The sequence below is a fragment of the Eptatretus burgeri genome, chromosome 2 (genome assembly GCF_056783735.1).
Source record: "Eptatretus burgeri isolate ZD-2024b chromosome 2, Ebu_testis_v1, whole genome shotgun sequence".
Lineage (NCBI taxonomy): Eukaryota > Metazoa > Chordata > Myxini > Myxiniformes > Myxinidae > Eptatretus > Eptatretus burgeri.
Window position 1 is genome coordinate 21711463 of NC_140962.1, and position 20999 is coordinate 21732461.

Genomic DNA, 20999 nt, shown 5'->3' on the forward strand with positions numbered 1-20999 from the left:
AGCTCCCGCGAATCCTCCCGCGCTTCTCAACACGTGCTGGTGAAACGAGGCGCCGATCCTTCCCGTCGATGCGTTACTTCCCGAGGAACCAACCTCCCGCGCTTCTCAACACGTGCTGGTGAGATGAGGCGCCGAACCTTCCCGTCGATGCGTCGCTTCCCCGAGGAACCACCTCCACGAAGAGGTCGATGAGTCGCACCAAGCCGGGAACCAAAATAGAGAACAAAGAGCTCCACGAACCGAGAAGAAGAAGCCACCACTCGCAGCTCGAGCTGAGCGACCGGCTTAACTTCCTTCCAAACAGGGCAGCTTGAAGCAAAAAGCTCTCCCAAGCCAAGCAGAAGCCGAAGCTCACGGAACTGTCAAAGCAAAGAGCCTCCAAAAAGCCTCCTCCCGAGCCAGGCCTCAGCCGAAGCTCACTGAGCCGGCCGAAGCAAAAAGGTTCCGAAGGCCTCAACCCTAACGCAAGCCAAGCAGGACCCGATGGTCTGCTGAACGACTACTCTCTCTACTCCCTTCTCCAACTCTGTCCTTCTAACTCTGCCCGAACAAAAGAAAAAGATCTCCTCTTATCCTTCTCCGCCCCCTCACCTCCTCCACGCCCGGCGTGACTCATGCCCTCCTGATCCATCCCCCCCCCCCGCCCGCTCAACCATGGTTGGGAGGGAGTTGTTGACATCATGAGTCACGGGACCGCAGGGTTCTTCCTCTTCGCAAAAGAAGGGGATGGATGTCTCCATTGTTCGTTCCCGAACTATTAAATCGATCCGCAGCGCATCTAATTGATTTCTGAACATTTAAACAATGAAAGGTGAGCTATCTCGGCCACAAACACTGATTGACATCGCTGACTAAAGGAACCTGTATGATGTGTGCAATCGAATTCCCAAATTCGTAAATATATATATATATATATATATATATATATATATATATATATATATATATATATATATATATATATATATATATATATACACATATTTTCAGTATCTATATATTATTTCTGTTAACGTCTGCGTGTAATTTGACGTTTGTCCTCCAAAACTGCCGGACGGATTGTCGCCACTTTCGGCATGCGGGTGCTCTGTGGTCTAATGAACAGCATGGGCTATGTGAGATCGCCCCACACGGACAGGTTTGGGAATTTTGGGCAATTTTCTAATTTTTACATTCGTTTGCATGGCGACGTGTGACGTCACCGCTGAGAAGCGTAATACCGTCATGACATCATCGGTCATTTGCTGACGTCATTACGTCTGTCGTCGACAGACCGTCACCGTTGAGAGGCGTAATACCACTCCGAGAAAACAGCGTCTGCAATGTAAAACCCTCTTCTGCACATGCTGACTACCTCAGAAGGTGAATTTAACACAAAAAATGTAACAACAAACATTGTATATAAAGAAATTCGATAAATCACATTGTGAACACTGGATATATTGACGACCAAACGAACCCTCACTGAAGAAACTTCGCGCGAAGCGCGGGTTTGGCGAGTATGTTTATACTGTATATATAATTATATGTGTGATGCATTGTACTTGTACCAGCCTCAGTGCTGTAATAGTTGGAGCATCCACGCTGAGTCTGGGAGGTCGGTGGTTCGAATCCCGTCCGTGGAATACCAAACACTTAAAAAACTGGTCCGTGTTGCTTCCTTCCTCGACGCCCAGCATTTAAGAAGGATACAGCACAGAAAAACAACCAGAGGTTGGAAATAACAGCGCAGGCTTGATGGGCCAAATGTCCTGCTCTGTTTACCACAAGAAGCTTGTTTGGCGAAGTTCTTGTCACAAGAGGATCAAGGAGAATTGAAAATGACGGCCCGAACACCATTTGATTAAATAACCACGACAGCACCACTTTCATTGGCGCCGACATTTTGTTTATCAGTGTCGAGCGCTCTGTTCAGTTGAAGCGCTCGTTTGAGTCCTTCAAATCAAGTCAACTTGACGAGCGCGAGCTAGCTGCTTGGTAACTGAACATACCCCACGATCAGCTATTTATACATGTTAACACGGCGTTTGTCCAAGTCGGAAAAACTCTCTTGGGGAAGGGGCGAGGGAGAAATGAAGTCACCACAACCTCCATCACAACGAGACCCTTAGTCCTCTCAAGATTGGTGTGGTGGTCAAAATACACACAAACAAAACACTAAATTGCGTGCTCCAGTATGATGATGATGTTGAAAGTAAAAACGATGATACAATCGGATCCACGTGGACCATCTGTGGTAATCCAACATGGCAGATCGCAAGTGTGATGACGTCACACGTATGTTGTGTGAGCAGATTGTTGAGGTGGAGTGAAGTTGTTCGAATGGGGGGAGGAGAAGGTGAAATGGAAATAACACCTCCGATTAAAACAATTACAATGCATTAATTCATGAAAGGATTTTAAAATAGACGATTACTGTTATTATGATTAAAATATCATTCGGTTCAAGTCCCTCCGGCCGCCACCAAACCCCAACCCAAGTCTTCTCCATGATAAATAATGATTTATTTATTTTAAAAATGACTAAACGACGATGACGAACACAGAGAATGCACCACGGTTCCGTGCTGAAACTCCGCCGTTGAAGTGCGAGACGACCGACGTCACAGATGTAACCACGTGGTTACAATGGAACAGTCACGTGATACTCAGTGCGACGTGAGGATCTCGCGCTGCTCGACGTGTTTCCGACGGCTCCAGGATTATTTTCACTGAATAATTTTCCACAAAGCGTCTTGGCTTCCAGAACGGGGCTTTTCAAGAAGAAATCGCAACCAAGGTACCTCACACGGGGTTTTCACAACATTAACAACTTAATTTTATCTTTTCATGTCGAGTGTAACCCAATTACGAGTTATTTTACTCTGGTGATTTACCTCCATTTACCTCACTTCCCCCATCCCCTCCATTTACCTCACTTCCCCCATCCCCTCCATTTACCTCACTTCCCCCATCCCCTCCATTTACCTCACTTCCCCCATCCCCTCATGACATCGAGTTGTTAGCTTGACGGATATTTATTGGCTGGCGACCCCCCTGAGCCTGGTACCACAGGTCTCAAGGGGTGGGGGGGGGGGGGTTGGTGTATGTTAAACATCCATCATGTGTTTCACAAACAGTTGTGGAGTTATCGCCGGTTCCCTGAACAAATTACAAATTCCTTTAAGTGAACAAACGTGTGGGTCAAACGATTCGTGAAAGATTTGAACCCACAACTGTTCCCACTGCCACACTGTGGTGGGGCAAAGTCAGCGCACACGAAGGTTCTTCAGCACAAGCGTTTTTAATGGCGTCTCCGCCTCCGTCTCCTCCTCCTGCCCCTCCCCTCCTCCTCCTCCTCCTCATCCTCCCCTCCTCCTCCTCCTCTCCTCTTCCTCCTCCTCTTCCTCCTCCTCCCTCCAGCTGCCAGCTCCTATTGCCACACACACCTCATCATAAGGAAAGGAAACTTGAGGAAGAAGAAGACAAAAATTATAGTCTGTGCACGTGGGATTTTGTCTCCAACCCGAAAGTCACGATTTTCACTTTTTGTTTCATTGTCAACACCATCGTTGACGTCATGTCCGATTGACTATTTATTAACCTCCGCCATCGAAGATCGGAGGTTACTGTTTTCACCCCTTTCTGTTTGTTTGTGTGTTTGTTTATTTGTGAACAGTATTACGGAAAAACTCGACGGATTTCGACGAAACTTGGTGGGGGTTTCGGTATGGTCCAAGGATCATGCCATTAGATTTTGGACTTGTCCAAAATCCAACATGGCCGCATGGCCGGAAATTGGATGGAATCTTGTCCTGAGCGCAGAGGATTATGGTAATTGTTCATTTGTTTGCGTTTCTGGCAAGCCTGGTGTTGGCTTCGTGGTTAAGGTGGTGGCTTGGGATCCGAGGGTCCTGAGTTTGAGACCCATTGGCCACTGAATTAACACCAGTGGGTTGACAGCCTGTCATCCTTCTGAGGTCGGCGAAATGATTACCAGTGTAATCCGATTGGTCCTCGTGTATGCCCCGGTTAGAATAGGTCTATCATATTGTTGTGGTTGACGAAATTCACAAACCACCATTCAGGTCCCTTGGGTGAGATATCTCGGTAAGTATATGTGTAGTTAGGCCCAAACCCGTTGTCTAGAGGGAATAAATGTCATTCATGCGGGCTGCGACTCTTCAGGATAGCCGTTTTTCTGTTACTATCTTTATTTTGGACCAGCCGCCATTATTACCACCACCAACCACGTCTCAACAGCCATCACACAACAACCACCAACCACAACGCCGCTTCACAACAACAACCACCAACCACAACGCCGCTTCACAACAACAACCACCAACCACAACGCCGCTTCACCACAACCGCCATGACCTTTACCGTCACAACTCGCCACCATCGCATCCACACCATCTCGCGCCACTCGTGGGCACCGATGCTGGACTCGTGCGGGGCGCGCACCGAGCAGCGTGTTCAGAGACATCACAGACTTTCCGCAGAAAACGGATCAAAAACGACTCACGCCCACTTTTGTTCCGTCCAATCGGTGAGCGAGGGGCGATTTGGCCCCGCCTCCAGGGCGTTGGAGGGCGGTCGCTATATGCAAATTCATGGATCAAAAAGCATTCACGCCCACTTTTCCTCGGGCCAATGGGGAGCCAGCAAGAGAGGTGAAGGGTCGGAGGCAGAGGGTCAAGGGTGAAAGAGCGAAGCCACGGGGCTTATAAAAACGGCTGCGTTCGTCAGTCAAGTCAGTTCAGTTGGAAGTTGAGTTGAGTGTGCGGAGTTCAAGAGAGTCGTCGGTGGAGCTGGAAAGAAGTGGTACTAGTCAGAGTGAAGAGGACGGAGCTGTGGAGAGGTGACGGCGGCGAAGGCGGACGAGGGGGTGCTCGCGTCGGTGCCGGGAGCTGCACACCAGAGAGGCCAGCAACGCGACCGAGGTGGAGGAGGAGACGCTCGCCGCGGGACCCGAGACAGGGTGAAATCCTCCTTCCCCCGAGCATCAGCAACCCCCTCCTGTTTCCCCCCGCGCTGAGATAGTGCGACAAAGGGGGCCCCTTCCCACCCCCTACCAGAACTGTCCGCGAGGCCCGCGGAGTTGAGGCACCACCGCCGCTCCGCGTCTCATCATCAGACGGGTAGGCCCGACACGGTCTCGGCCCCAGGCCCGCCTACCCCCCTCATCCTGGAGGGTGGTTCTCTTTTCTTTTGCTTTGGGAATATGTGTTGTCGGCGCCGTCTGTGAAGTAAAATTGTATAAGTGTTGCCGTGTGCCCGGTAGTCGGATAGATCTGCATTGTTGCATTTGCTTTTTGTGTAATATTGCATTGTCTTCTTCTTTTACATGTGCTTTTGGTGGAATTGTATATGTGTGCTTTCCGTTCATCACGAAATAAATGTGCTTATTGTTGAACTGTTTTCCCGCTTCGCTTCGTCTTTTCCTCTATTGAATCTCCATCTTGCTTCACGTAAAGGGTTGGTCGTGGGCTAAAACGCCCGATAATTAATCGAACCGTCGAGGCCGACGAATAACACCGCTCGGTTATCCCGATAGTACGGAACGGGTCGCTTAAAGTGGCCCGTGTCCGAAGTCGACCTGCGGCGAGGTGCGATCGCCCGGTCTACCCTCCGTGTGGGTACTTAGGTAGGTCGAATTTGGCGAGCAACCCTATCCCACGCGGGGGCCGATTGGCACGATCGCGGTGAGACCGAAAGGTCCACCCGTGACTGGTTCCCGGCGTTAGTCCGAGAGGGTCACGACTGGATTGTCCGTCCGGTGGGCGACGTGCCGCGATTCAAGTTACGTGGCCGTTCGCACGCCGGCGGGCGCGAATCCGCAACACTGGTGTCAGGTCGTGCGATACAAACTCATCGCCCTCCTCGCGGCACTGGTATCGGAGAACGGGAAAACGGGCTCTCCTGTCTCCGGCTAAATTCACGGGAATCAGTCCACGGGTGAGAGAAGCGACCCCCGATTCCCTCCAAATTACGAGCGAGCTAAATTAACCCTTTAAGAGAAGCAAGATGGCGTCTCAAGGCGAGCGGGAGCCGGGGGTATTAGAAATGGATGTAGAATGTGTAGAATCCATGGCTCAGGATGAAATCCCCGTGCAGGAAATGTTAATTGTACAGGAAAACGAACTCGCCCAACTGAACCCAGAGCCCGAAATAGGTGCGGCAGCGGCCGCGGTGTATGACACCTCCCCTCCCCCTCTCCACCAAAACCCCCTAACCTCTGCCGAAACGGCTCACCCAAGCGCACCCGACATGGCCCAGCTATTCACCATGCTGGCAAAAATGTATGCGGAAATGACAGCGAACATGATCAAGCAAATGAACGAAAAGATGGATACATACACAAATGAAATGAAAAACGAAATGAAAGGCATGAACGAAAAGATGGATACAAACACGAATGAAATGAAAAACGAAATGAAAGGCATGAACGAAAAGATGGATACAAACACGAATGAAATGAAAAACGAAATGAAAGGAATGAACAAGCAAATGAAGGAAGAAACTAAAAAGCTCCGGGGTGAGACGCAGAACATGGGCCGATGCCTGCAGGCGGGCATGAAGGCCGTCAGCAGGGAGCTTAAAATGGCGACTCCACGTGTAGGAACGAACGAGCTGGGGGGGGGGGGTGCAACGGCTGTCGAGCCCGCGGTGGAGGCGGGTAAGGAAAAAGTAATTCGGGAGACAAGAGACGAGGTGAAAGTAATTGGGAGGGAGAGAAAAGAACAATTAATACGGAAAGCAAGGATGTGGTACGCGGAGATTGTGAAAGAGCAAGGAGTGAAAAACAGGGAAGGACGGGAGCGACTTAAAGAGAAAGCAAGGTTGACCTACATAAAGATAAGGGAAAGACGCCAGAAAGAAGCGGAGACTAATAGACAGGAGGGGACAACAGAAACTTATAAATGTATAGAGACACGGGAGACAAAAAAAATAGAGGAGAGACTGCATGATAATGACAAGGTAAGTGACGCACATACACACACGGAGGTAGTGGAGGACGATGAGGTTGAGCTGGCGGACCGTGCAGGGACCCGGTGCGAGCAGCGGGATAGCCTCCTCCAGGAACGAGGGGAGGGAGTATGCCCCCTTGAGGCGAGTCACGACCAGGTGAGTTCGGTCGTGCTTTGCGAGGTTGAGGGGACGGGTGCTGTGGACAGGTGCACGGAGAGCTTGGGGGGTATAGAGGCCCCGGAGACCCTTGTGGGACACGAATCCACAGTGTGGTTGTCCCTGTGTGTGTGGTGCAAGGGGTGAGTGCGTCCCCGTGTGTGGAAGCGACCCCGTGTGTGACTGGTGTGGTGGCGATGGTGCCGGAGTACGTGCTTCCCAGCACGCGGAGTGTGGATGAGGCACCGCGGGTGAGTGCCCCCGCGTGTGTGGGTGAGGCACCGTGTGTGAGTGAGGCCGTGTGTGTGGATGAAACGGCCAGTGTGGATGAGGCACCGCGGGTGAGTGCCCTCGCGTGTGTGAGTGAGGCACGGTGTGTGGATGAGGCACCGCGGGTGAGTGCCCCCGCGTGTGTGAGTGGTGTGGTTTGTGTAAGGGAAATGCCACGTGTGAGTGGTATGGTTTATGCAAGGGAGACCGTGTGTGTGAGAGAGCGGTATGTGAGGGAGATGTCGGTTGGCATGCGGGAGCACGCAGCCGCGTCTCCCGGTGTGAATGTAATGGAATGGAGTGTGAGCGTCGTAATACGCGGGAGTGCGTGTGTGGAATGGCGACGACGACGACAGAGGAAAGAAAGCCGAGTAGCGGCTGTAGCTGTTTCGGGGACCGTGCCGGGTTCACCCAGCAGTGAGCACGAGGTCCGTGCTGTGCAACGCACGAGGCCCCCACGTGCTCGCTTGCGAGAGTGAAGTCCCGGTCCGGAAACGCACGCGGTGGATTTGCCGATCCCGCGGACGGACAAAGTTTAGGCAGGATTATGGATTTGGACCGGACGGGTTCTCCACGCGATCGTGTGTGTTAAGCTCCAACGGGCAAAGCACATGTGTTCGCGTGGGGAACCCCTCGAGACGTGGGGCTTGTGTTTTTTTTTATGCGCACGGTGACGTCATGGCTGCACGTGGGGTTGGAATCCGGCAGGAGGGGTATCCCTGCCGGATGGTACCGTCCAAGGAGGGACGAGGATCACGTGCAGCTGCATGACGTCACGGGCAGGTGTAAAGTGCGCGAGTTGCCGCGCTGGTGCTGCGCATGAAAAAAAAAAAAAGCAAGCCTCACTTTCGGGTGCACAGGATTCCTGGGCAAGGGGTGGAATACCCCCTTACCTGGGCACAGGATGGAAACTAGTTAGGGGGAAGGGTTAGCTTCGTTAGACCGACTTCATGGGGCAGGGGTAAGTCCTCATGGAGTCCGTGGAATGGATTAGGTAGAGGGATTTAGTGAGCTTTAGGTTGGGAAATTGATTAATGGGATTATTTGGAGACAGTGACAGACTTGTGGATGTGTAGCGGGGACGTAGCTTAGCTACGTAGTGTTAAAAGGAACGTGCTGTAGTTTAAGAGACGACGTGGGAGCACGAGTTAGTTAGGGGAGGTAGTTAGAAGGATGGCAGAGTTCAGTGGTGAGTGTGTTAAAGACTTGGTGAGTGAAGTGGAAGCGTGTGCTGGTTGAGTGAGTGAGGCCAGCGGGTCTGTGTGAGTGGAGCGAATGGGGAATGCATGGTGCGATGAGTGATTGGGGGGAGGAGTGACTCCCGCCCAAGGGACCCCGGGGTCAGTGTAGAGTGAGTTAGGGGGTTCGTTAAATTGAAAAATGGAGGTCGTTTTGTTGTTGGTGTGAATGTAGGCTCGAAACCCGTTTGGAGGGGTGCAGGAGCCCTGTTGACGGGCTTGGGAGCGTGGCTGCGAAAGGTGAGTATCGCTGAGTGGGTACCCCGGGCACCAGGCTAGTCGGCCGTGGTAGGCCAAGGGCCCATGGGGGGCCGGGATAACGTAGTGGGCACGGGTGCGCCTGCTTGGTGCGGGGGCCCGGGGCGCCATTAGCCGCGTGGGCAGTGTTGTGGGCATGGGTGACCCTCGGAAAGGGGCCCGGGAAGCCAGCCTGCCACGTGTGCGTTTCAGGGGAGGTGCCATGGGGGGCACTCCCCGGTGTTAGGGAGCTGGTAGGCTCGGAGGCAGTGTAGTGCCCGGGGGTGCCATCGTCGGAGAATCGGCAGAGGGTCGTGCCTGCCAAAGGGGGCCACGTGTCCCAGCCATGAGACCGTGTGAGGGCACGGAGAGAAAATTGGGGGCGAGGCCCGAAATTGTGAGGACACCAACACAGGCGACGGGAATATGGGTTGTTAGAACCAATAGTTTAAGCGAGAGGCGCTTGTTGAAAGCCCCGGGGTAGTTTAACGGTTAAATGGATAGGGTAGATTAGGAAGTGTACCCCTCCGCACCATCCATCCCCTCGCTCTCGTTGTGGGCCGCTGGACCCACTTTGGTTATAGATCGCCGAAGTCTGGGGAGGCCATCCTGAGGCTTCGTTGGGCCTCGACACAGGACGCTAGCTCTCCCTTACTCCCCTCCGGGAAGGGAACGTAGGGGTTGGGAGTAGGCTAGGTGACAGGATAGGTTAGCCGAACAAAGACGATAAAGGGGGTTAGGGGACGATTTATAGTGGGGAAGTAAGAAAAAAAAATGTTGGGGCTAAATTGGGGTTTGACAAATTAAGGGAGTGGGTATGTACAGTGACAGGCAAAGGCGATAGGTGGGAGGGAGACAGGTAGGTAGGTCCGAGCCCGCCTTCCAAGTGGCCAGCACCACCGCACTCCCTCCACCAACCTCCACTGAACGGCAAAGGCTGGCCAACTTCATCGGCTGGCCGTGTTTTGCTTCAAGGCGGAGGCCGGCCAACTTCATCGGCAGCTGTTGTTTTGCTGCAAGGCCTGTGCCATCGGCTGGCCGTGTTTTGCTTCAAGGCCTGTGCCGGCCACTTCATCTGCTGGCTGTTTTTCTTCAAGGCCTGTGCCGGCCAGTTCGTCTGCCGGCTGTGTTGCCTGCAGCGGCCTTCTTCTGCGGGCTGTGTTTGCCTGCTGCCTTTGCCATGCCATGCCCACTGCCCCTGTTCACCAGCCCCGTTCAATTTTTGCTTTGCCCCCCCCCCTGTTCATTGCCATGTGCGCCAGGATCAAAGCAACAGTTTGCAAGCTGCAAGAACTGCCCTGTTGGCAGCTACAACACGGGCCTGCAGTGGCGGCCCGTGCACCGTGTTTGCGTGCATCCATTCATCCATCCATTCGTTGTGTTCATTGCGTGTGCCACTTGAGCTGGCACGGAGACTACGTTTGTGCAGCCCATGCACCGTTGTGGTTCACTGCGTTCAGTTCAAACCATTCATCCATCCATTCGTTGTGTTCATTGCGTGTGCCACTTGAGCTGGCACGGAGACTACGTTTGTGCAGCCCATGCACCGTTGTGGTTCACTGCGTTCAGTTCAAAAGGGAAGGCCTTGGACTGCGTGTGAGCAGCCGGCCACGTTCCCTGTCACCTGCATTGGTTGAGTCAGAGACTGCATTCGAGCAGCCTGGCTCCCTGCTAACTGCTTTCTTTTTGCAGAGTTCATTGATCCTGGGCCATGGTTTAGTGTAAAATTTGTAAGTTAAGGTTAAGATGTACTGTAAATATGAGTGCGCCCCCGGCATGTTTGTCTTAGCGCCGGCAATTTTATTTAAGTCGTCCGTGTGAGTGAGTTTGTTTAGGTCGTTACTCAGCCCTTAGGTTATTTATTTTGGGGACACGAATACCATGAATGTCGCACTCAGGGATCCGTAGGTAAAATGTACTAGGGGAAAACTACACATGATGGCACACGAAAATTTGACGACTCGGGACGAGTCTGTAAAAAGGGGAGGGGGTAGTGTTGTGGTTGACGAAATTCACAAACCACCATTCAGGTCCCTTAGGTGAGATATCTCGGTAAGTATATGTGTAGTTAGGCCCAAACCCGTTGTCTAGAGGGAATAAATGTCATTCATGCGGGCTGCGACTCTTCAGGATAGCCGTTTTTCTTTTACTATCTTTATTTTGGACCAGCCGCCATTATTACCACCACCAACCACGTCTCAACAGCCATCACACAACAACCACCAACCACAACGCCGCTTCACAACAACAACCACCAATCACAACGCCGCTTCACAACAACAACCACCAACCACAACGCCGCTTCACCACAACCGCCACGACCTTTACCGTCACAACTCGCCACCATCGCATCCACACCATCTCGCGCCAATCGTGGGCACCGATGCTGGACTCGTGCGGGGCGCGCACCGAGCAGCGTGTTCAGAGACATCACAGACTTTCCGCAGAAAACGGATCAAAAACGACTCACGCCCACTTTTGTTCCGTCCAATCGGTGAGCGAGGGGCGATTTGGCCCCGCCTCCAGGGCGTTGGAGGGCGGTCGCTATATGCAAATTCATGGATCAAAAAGCATTCACGCCCACTTTTCCTCGGGCCAATGGGGAGCCAGCAAGAGAGGTGAAGGGTCGGAGGCAGAGGGTCAAGGGTGAAAGAGCGAAGCCACGGGGCTTATAAAAACGGCTGCGTTCGTCAGTCAAGTCAGTTCAGTTGGAAGTTGAGTTGAGTGTGCGGAGTTCAAGAGAGTCGTCGGTGGAGCTGGAAAGAAGTGGTACTAGTCAGAGTGAAGAGGACGGAGCTGTGGAGAGGTGACGGCGGCGAAGGCGGACGAGGGGGTGCTCGCGTCGGTGCCGGGAGCTGCACACCAGAGAGGCCAGCAACGCGACCGAGGTGGAGGAGGAGACACTCGCCGCGGGACCCGAGACAGGGTGAAATCCTCCTTCCCCCGAGCATCAGCAACCCCCTCCTGTTTCCCCCCGCGCTGAGATAGTGCGACAAAGGGGGCCCCCTTCCCACCCACTACCAGCCACTGTCCGCGAGGCCCGCGGAGTTGAGGCACCACCGCCGCTCCGCGTCTCATCATCAGACGGGTAGGCCCGACACGGTCTCGGCCCCAGGCCCGCCTACCCCCCTCATCCTGGAGGGTGGTTCTCTTTTCTTTTGCTTTGGGAATATGTGTTGTCGGCGCCGTCTGTGAAGTAAAATTGTATAAGTGTTGCCGTGTGCCCGGTAGTCGGATAGATCTGCATTGTTGCATTTGCTTTTTGTGTAATATTGCATTGTCTTCTTCTTTTACATGTGCTTTTGGTGGAATTGTATATGTGTGCTTTCCGTTCATCGCGAAATAAATGTGCTTATTGTTGAACTGTTTTCCCGCTTCGCTTCGTCTTTTCCTCTATTGAATCTCCATCTTGCTTCACGTAAAGGGTTGGTCGTGGGCTAAAACGCCCGATAATTAATCGAACCGTCGAGGCCGACGAATAACACCGCTCGGTTATCCCGATAGTACGGAACGGGTCGCTTAAAGTGGCCCGTGTCCGAAGTCGACCTGCGGCGAGGTGCGATCGCCCGGTCTACCCTCCGTGTGGGTACTTAGGTAGGTCGAATTTGGCGAGCAACCCTATCCCACGCGGGGGCCGATTGGCACGATCGCGGTGAGACCGAAAGGTCCACCCGTGACTGGTTCCCGGCGTTAGTCCGAGAGGGTCACGACTGGATTGTCCGTCCGGTGGGCGACGTGCCGCGATTCGAGTTACGTGGCCGTCCGCACGCCGGCGGGCGCGAATCCGCAACAATATCATCAATACCATATCCCTGTGTGTTGTAAGAGGTGACCAGGGTTGGCGTCAGGAAGGGAATCTGGCCATAAAACATTGCCTCAAGAAAGGAACCATGATTGCATGGAGCCTGCAAAATAGCTAACAGGGAAAATGGCTGCAAAAAGGCTGTTTTTTTTTTTCTTCCTTTCTCGCAGTACAATAAAATTTAAAATCATTCCAAACAGGAAACTTACTCTTTTCAGTAACATCATTAAAGATGAACAAACATCGACGGCACATTCACTCGTCCACCTGTCTCAACCGAAATCTTGTGTTTTTTTCACCTTTGCCTGATGTTGTGTTATTTTATGTGATGTTTAGTGGAGGGGCCATTGTTGTGTCAGTTGTTGAAATGAAGACTGAATATGATATCTGGTTTCACACGTTTGTATGAAGTTGTGGGTTTAAGAGGTCTGTTCTTTTTCAGGGAAGCAAACATGAACGATTCTGCTGCTTCTGATGACGTCTGTCTGATCCAGTCATCCACATCCAACAAGCCAAAAATTACTGATCTTTGGAAGCATCTCAAGTAAATAAATTTATTTTCCTCTTATGAACTTTTAAAAACATGTTTGTGGATATTTCTATCTCAACAAATGTACAAGAAATTAACTTTTCAATATTTTTTTTTCAACTTAGGCAAAAATGCTGGAGACTCGGCAAGAAAGAGAAGGGCTGTGGCAACTATGTCCATATCATGTAAGGAAGAGAAAAAATCCCTTCGGAATGTCGTGACATGAAACATACAAGCAATGGAAATGGTGTTCCTTTCAGGAAATTGAAGCTGTTCCTGTCGTTTCAAAATCACATTTTGCTCCTTAATTATTTTCTGTACCATAGGTTAGATGTTTCAGCAAACCTAGTGTTGGCTTTGTGGTGAGGGTGGCTGACTTGGGATCTTAGGATCCTGAGTTTGAGCCAGGTTGTCCACTGAATTAACACCAGGTGGGGTTGATTCAGCCTGTCATCCTTCTGAAGTCAGCGAAATAAGTACCAGTGTCCTGGTATCGGGGTATCGCATCAGCGACATAGTTGTGCCCCAACATAATGATAGCTACCCATCAGCCAAGGTGTCATGCACAAGAAGATGAATAAGATGTTTAAGTGCTGGGGATTGCTTTGATGTGCTTGTACTCAGATGTGTGTCCTTGGTTGTAATCTTGATCAAGTGTTCCATCTGATAGCGCTGGGGGTTTTGGTGGATGTTTATGATCGCATGTCTCTTGCAAAGAGTTGTCGAGTTATCGCTGGTATCCTGAACAAATTACTTATTCTTGTGAGTCAACAAAAGCATTGGCCAACTGATTCGTGAAAGACTTGGGCCACGACCGTTCCAAACACCAGACCCTATAATAAGGGAGGGTAGCAGAAGAAGAGAAAGTTCAATCTCTTCAGAATGTCTATCGAGAAGAAGTGCAAACGACAAGTGTCAGGTGAGAAACGATTCACGGAATTCCACTTCAATTCGACGCATCAAAATATTAATCTTCATTTTCAAATATTTGATTCATAATAAAGCACGGAAACAACTGCTCTCTACAATATTATATCAGAATAATACCACAAATACTGTCAGCCAACTCAAGGAATTCTGAGGAGTCCATTGATCCCATCAGGATTCCTACATGAACAACACATGAATTGAATCAATCAGTTTATTTACTTTTTACTTATCAATGTGAAGGTGAAAAGGGGTGGGGGTGGGGGGAGTTGTGGAAGTGGTGTTTGAGTGGTGTTGGAGTGTGCAGAGATGAGTACAGTGTGCAGGAGGTTCACAAACATCGATAAAACATTCACTCGCCTGCCCGCCTCGACCAAAACATGGTTTTTATTTTATTATTTATTTTTATGACACCTTTTTCTGATATTGTTTTATTTTTTGTGATGTTTGGTGGAGGGGACATTGTAGTGTGAGTTGTTGAAATGGAGAATGAATATGATATCCGGTTTAGGACAATGGCACGAAGTTGTGGATTTAAGAGGTCTGTTCTTTTTCAGGGAAGCAAACATGAACGAGTCTGTTGCTTCTGATGACGTCGGTCTGATCCAGTCATCCACATCCACCAAGCCAAAAAATCCCGACCTTTGGAAGCATCTCGAGTAAGTAAATTTATTTTCCTCTTCTGAACTTTTAAAAACATGTTTGTTGATATTTCTATCTCAACAAATGTACAAAAAATTAACTTTCAATCTTTTTTTTCAACTTGTGCAAAAATGCTGGAGACATGGCAAGAAAGGGAAGGGCTGTGGCAACAATGTCCATATCATGTAAGGAAGAGAAAAAAATCCTTTCAGAATGTCGTGACATGAAACGTACAAGCAATAGAATTGGTGTTCCTTTCAGGAAATTGAAGCTGTTCCTGTCGTTTCACAATCACATTTTGCTCCTTAATTATTTTCTGTTCCATTGGTTAGATGTTTCACCAAAAGCCTTGTGTTGGCGCAGAGGTTCGGGCAGCGGCTTGGGATCCAAAAGGTCCTGAGTTCAAGCCCCGTTGGGCCACTGAATTAATACACCAGGGGGTTGACTCAGTCTGTCATCCTTCCGAGGTTGGCGAAATGAGTACAAGTGTACTGGGCCGGTGTATACCCCGGTTAAAATAGGTGTACCATATCCCTGTGTCGTAATAGGCGACTAGGGTTGCATCAGGAAGGGCATCCGGCGGAAAACCTGTGCCAAATCACTATGCGGATCACACGGATGATCCGCTGTGGCGACCTCTAACGGGAGCAGCCGAAAGAAGAAGAGAAGAGGTTAAATGTTTCAGCAAGCCTGGTGTTGGCTTTATGGTAGGGTGACTGACATGGAATCTTTGGATCCTGAGTTTGAGCCAGGTTGTCCACTGAATTAACCCCAGGTGGGGTTGATTCAGCGTGTTATCCCTTTGAAGTCGGCGAAATAAGTACCAGTGTCCTGGTATAGGGATAGCGCAGCAGCGGCAGAGTTGTGCTGCAACATAATTATTGCTACACGGCATCCTAGGTGCCATACACAAGAAGATGTTTAAGTGTTGGGGATTGCTTTGAGGTAATTGTACTCAGATGTGTGTCCTTGGTTGGAATCTTGATCCAGATATTAAGTGTTCCATCTGCGAGCACTGGGGGTTTTGGTGTATATTCAAGATTGCATGTCTCTTGCAAAGAGTTGTCGAGTTATCGCTTGTATCCTGAACAAATTACTTATTCTTGTGAGTCCACAAAAGCATTAGCCAACTGATTCGTGAAAGACTTGGGCCACAACCTTTCCCACCGCCAGACCTTATAATAAGGGAGGGGTAGCAGAAGAAGATGAGAAGAAGAGAAAGTATCAACTCTTCAGAATGTCGATCGAAAGAAGTGCAAACAACAAGTGTCAGGTGAGAAGCGATTCACAGAATTCCACTTCAACTCGATGCATCAAAATATAAATCTTCTTTTTCAAATATTTGATTCATAATAAAGCACGGAAACAACTGCTCTGAACAACAATTCTGAAGACGACGATGGTTCACGAGCGGTATTTGACGATGTAGATTGTTTCAGAAGTCAAGGATGAGACAATCTGATAATGTTTGACCAAGTTATAAAAATGATCAACATGATGTGGTACGAGTGACAGGTTATTAGTTGCAAAATGTCGAAAACCTGGTTTCATTCAACAACTTAAAAAATTTGACCTTTGTATAACCTTTAAAGGTCACAAAACAATGTTGTGGACATTAAAATAAGGAAACAGGATACGTGCTATAGCTTAATGGAGTTATTTCGTCGAAGAAAGTTTAAAACCCAGTTTGATTCCCACAACTTTGAAAATTTGACCTGAGTGAACTTTAAAGGTCAAAGGTCAAGGATTATGACCTTTGGTGCAAAACTTCCTCTGGAACATTCCAGGAACAATATAACGTCAAATAGGCTATATGGCATTTCGCACTCATCGGATTATCCATACTTTGATGAAATCAGCGTAAAAACAAACTTGAAGGGGGCGCCACAGGCAAGGTGTTCGAGATAGAGCAAAATGGTTTCAAGACATTAGGTGGGGAATGACCTCAAGATTATGCATAAAAAATATTGTCATTCGAGCTCTCAAAGTTTGGGCGGTCATATGATTTTTATGTCAAAATTCGAAATTTTCTAACTTTGTGACCTTGTGACCTTGACCTTGGGATGAAAATGAAAAATCGAGCTCCGTGGGGCTATGCAGGTGCCATTGGGCTAACCAAATACCGAAACCCCTGCCAGATTCGACAAACCCCTCGGAGAAGATGGATTTTTATGTCAAAATCGCAATTTTCTAAGTTTGTGACCTTGTGACCTTGACCTTGGGACGAAAATGAAAAATCGAGCTCCGTGGGGTATACAGGTGCCATTGGGCTAACAAATACTGAAACCCCTGCCAGATTTGACAAACCCCTCGCAGAAGATGGATTTTTATGTCAAAATTCGCAATTTTCTAAGTTCGTGACCTGATGACCTTGACCTTGGGACGAAAATGAAAAATCGAGCTCTGTGGGGCTATGCAGGTGCCATGGGGCTAACAAAATACCGAAACCCCTGTCAGATTTGACAAACCCCCGAGGAGAAGATTCAAATTGAAATCAGCTACCCGCTAAAAACACGTTTTTTGGGCGTGGCTCCGCCCACGATGGGTGCGCCATGCCCATTTTCAGGAAAACACAACAAGATCATGATATAAACCTCTCACCAAAATTTCATCAGAATCGGATCAAAAAGCACGGAGCTATGCTCGGGACAGACAGACATACAGACAGACAGACAGACAGACAGACAGACAGACAGACAGACACACAACAATAACGAATATCGTGGTCACTTATTTTTTTCGTGAACCAATATTATATCAGAATAATACGACAAATACTGTCAGCCAACTCATGGAATTCTGAGGAGTCCATTGATTCCATCATGATCCCTACATGAACAACACATTAATTAAATTAATCAGTTTATTTACTTTTTACTGGTGGTGGTCGTCGTATGGCAGCTATCATTTCTTGAAGCGCGATTGTGTCGCTGATGCAGTGCCCCTCTACCAGTACACACTGGAACTGGTACTCATTTCGCCAAACTCGGAAGGATGACAGGCTGAGTCAACCCCCTGGTGTATGAATTCAGCAGCCGACAGGGCTTGAACTCAGGACCCTAAGATCCCAAGCCACCACCCTAACCACTGAGCCAACACCAGGCTACTTTTTACTTATCACTGTGAAGGTTAAAAGTGGTGGGGGAGTTGGGGTTGTGGTGTTGGAGTGTGTGGAGATGAGTACAGTATGCAGGAGGTTCACAAACATCGATAAAGCATTCACTCCTCTGTCCGCCTCGACCAAAATCATGGTTTTTATTTTATTTTTTATTTTTATGACACCTTTTTTCTGATATTGTTGTATTTTTTGTGATATTTGGTAGAGGGGACATTGTAGTGTCTGTTGTTGAAATGGAGAATGAATATGATATCCAGTTTAGGACATTGGCATGAAGTTGTGGATTTAAGAGGTCTGTTCTTTTTCAGTGAAGCAAACATGAACGAGTCTGCTGCTTCTGATGACGTGGTTCTGATCCAGTCATCCACATCCAGTAAGCCAAAAAATCCCGATCTTTGGAAGCATCTCAAGTAAATAAATTTATTTTCCTCTTCTGAACTTTTAAAAACATGTTTGTGGATATTTGTATCTCAACAAATGTTCAATAAATTAACTTTTCAATCTTTTTTTTCAACTTAGGCAAAAATGCTTGAGACGTGGCAACAAAGCGAAGTCCTGTGGCAAATATGTCCATATCATGTAAGTAAGAGAAAAAATCCCGTCGGAATGTCGTGACATGAAACGTACAAGCAATAGAAATGGTGTTCCTTTCAGGAAATTGAAGCTATTCTTGTCGTTTCACCATCACATTTTGCTCCTTAATTATTTTCTGTACCATAGGTTAGATGTTTCAGCAAGCCTCGTGTTGGCTTTGTGGTTAGGGTGGCTGATTTGGGATCTTAGGATCCTGAGTTTGAGCTATGTTTTCACTGAATTAACACCGGGTGGAGTTTATTCAGCCTGTCATCCCTCTGAAGTCAGCGAAATAAGTACCAGTGTCCTGGTATCAGGGTATCGCATCAGCGACACAGTTGTACCCCAACATAATGATCGCTACCCATCAGCCAAGGTGTCATACGCAAGAAAATGAAGAATATGTTTAAGTGCTGGGGATTGCTCTGAGGTGCTTGTACTCAGATGTGTGTCCTTGGTTGGAAACTTGAACCAGATATTAAGTGTTCCATCTGCGAGCGCTGGGCGTTTTGGTGGATGTTCAAGATCGCATGTCACTTGCAAAGAGTTGTCGAGTTATCGCTGGTATCCTGAACAAAGTACTTATTCTTGTGAGTCAACAAAAGCATTGGCCACCTGATTCGTGAAAGACTTGGGCCACAACCGTTCCCAACGTCAGACCCTATAATAAGGGAGGGGTAGCAGAAGAAGACGAGAAGAAGAGAAAGTTTCATCTCTTCAGAATGTCTATCGAGAAGAAGTGCAAACGACAAGTGTCAGGTGAGAAGCGATTCATGGAATTCCACTTTAACTCGACTCATCAAAATATTAATCTTCATTTTCATATATTTGATTCATCATAAAGCACAGAAACAACTGCTCTGTACAATATTATCTCAGAATAATACCACAAATACTGTCATCCAACTCAAGGAATTCTGAGGAGTCCATTGATCCCATCATGATTCCGACATGAACAACACATTAATTAAATTAATCAGTTTATTTAATTTTTACTTATCATTATGAATGTGAAAAGTGGTGGGGGGGGTGGGGTGGGGGGAGTTGGGGATGTGGTGTTTGAGTGGTGTTCGAGTGTGTAGAGATGAGTACAGTGTGCAGGAGGTTCACAAACATTGATGAAACATTCACTCATCTGTCCGCCTCAAACAAAATCATGGTTTTTATTTTATTATTTATTTTTATGACACCTTTTTCTGATATTGTTTTATTTTTTGTGATGTTTGGTAGAGGGGACATTGTATTGTCAGTTGTTGAAATGAAGACTGAATATGATATCTGGTTTCGCACGTTTGTATGAAGTTGTGGATTTAAGAGGTCTGTTCTTTTTTTCAGGGAAGCAAACATGAACGAGTCTGCTGCTTCTGATGATGTCGGTCTGATCCAGTCATCCAAATCCACCAAGCCAAAACATCCTGATCTTTGGAAGCATCTCAAGTTAATAAATTTATTTTCCTCTTCTGAACTTTTCAAAACATGTTTGTAGATATTTCTATCTCAAGAAATGTACAAGAAATTAACTTTTCAATCTTTTTTTTTCAAATTAGGCAAAAATTCTGGAGACGTGGCAAGAAAGGGAAGGGCTGTGGCAACAATTTCTATATCATGTAAGGAACAGAAAAAATCCCTTCGGAATGTCGTGACATGAAACGTATAAGCAATATAAATGCTGTTCCTTTCAGGAAATTGAAGCAATTCCTGTCGTTTCACAATCACATTTTGCTCCTTAATTATTTTCTGTACCATAGGTTAGATGTTTTAGCAGGCCGGGTGTTGGGTTTGTGGTTAGGGTGGCTGACTTGGAATCTTAGGATTCTGAGTTTGAGCCAGGTTTTCACGGAATTAACACCAGGTGGGGTTGATTCAGCCTGTCATCCCTCTGAAGTCGGCGAAATAAGTACCAGTGTCCTTGTATAGGGGTACAGCATCAGCGGCATAGTTGTACCCCAACATAATGATAGCTACCCGGCAGCCAAGGTGCCATACGCAAGAAGATGAAGATGTTTAAGTGCTGGGGATTGATTTGAGTTGCTTGTCCTCAGATATGTGTCCTTGTGTTGGAATCTTGATCCAGATATTAAGTGTTCCATCTGCTGGCACTGGGGGTTTTGGTGGATGTTCAAGATCGCATGTCTCTTGCAAAGAGTTGTGGAGTTATCGCTGGTATCCTGAACAAATTACTTATTCTTGTGAGTCAACAAAAGCATTGGCCAACGGATTCGTGAAAGACTTGGGCCACGACCGTTCCCAACGCCAGACCGTATAATAATGGAGGGGTAGCAGAAGAATACGAGAAGAAGAGAAAGTTTAATCTCTTCAGAATATCTATCGAGAAGAAGTGCAAACGACAAGTGTCAGGTGAGAAGCGATTCACGGAATTCCACTTCAACTCGAAGCATCAAAATATTCATCTTAATTTTCAAATATTTTGATTCATAATAAAGCACGGAAACAACTGCTCTGTACAATATTATATCAGAATAATACCACGAATACTGTCAGCCAACTCAAGGAATTCTGTGGAGTCCAATGATCCCTTCATGATTCCTACAT

At 48.2% G+C, this 20999-nt stretch overlaps 1 protein-coding gene across 3 annotated transcripts; it reads left to right on the forward strand.

Annotated features, from left to right (window-relative positions):
* The first annotated feature begins 1996 nt into the window (after positions 1–1996).
* Positions 1997–19843, forward strand: LOC147031566 (uncharacterized). 3 transcript variants are annotated; one of them, XM_085865348.1, is made up of 7 exons: positions 1997–2779; positions 13100–13201; positions 13312–13371; positions 14671–14772; positions 18182–18246; positions 18393–18452; positions 19782–19843. In XM_085865348.1, the coding sequence occupies exons 2-6, from the start codon at positions 13110–13112 to the stop codon at positions 18404–18406; spliced, it is 333 nt and encodes a 110-aa protein (XP_085721474.1). In that variant the 5' UTR covers positions 1997–2779; positions 13100–13109; the 3' UTR covers positions 18407–18452; positions 19782–19843. The 3 variants fall into 3 exon arrangements, with proteins under 3 accessions (XP_085721474.1, XP_085721457.1, XP_085721467.1); XM_085865331.1 differs by lacking the exon at positions 19782–19843 and having other exon boundaries at positions 18182–18283; positions 18393–18531; XM_085865341.1 differs by lacking the exon at positions 19782–19843 and having other exon boundaries at positions 18393–18531.
* Positions 19844–20999: the final 1156 nt, after the last annotated feature.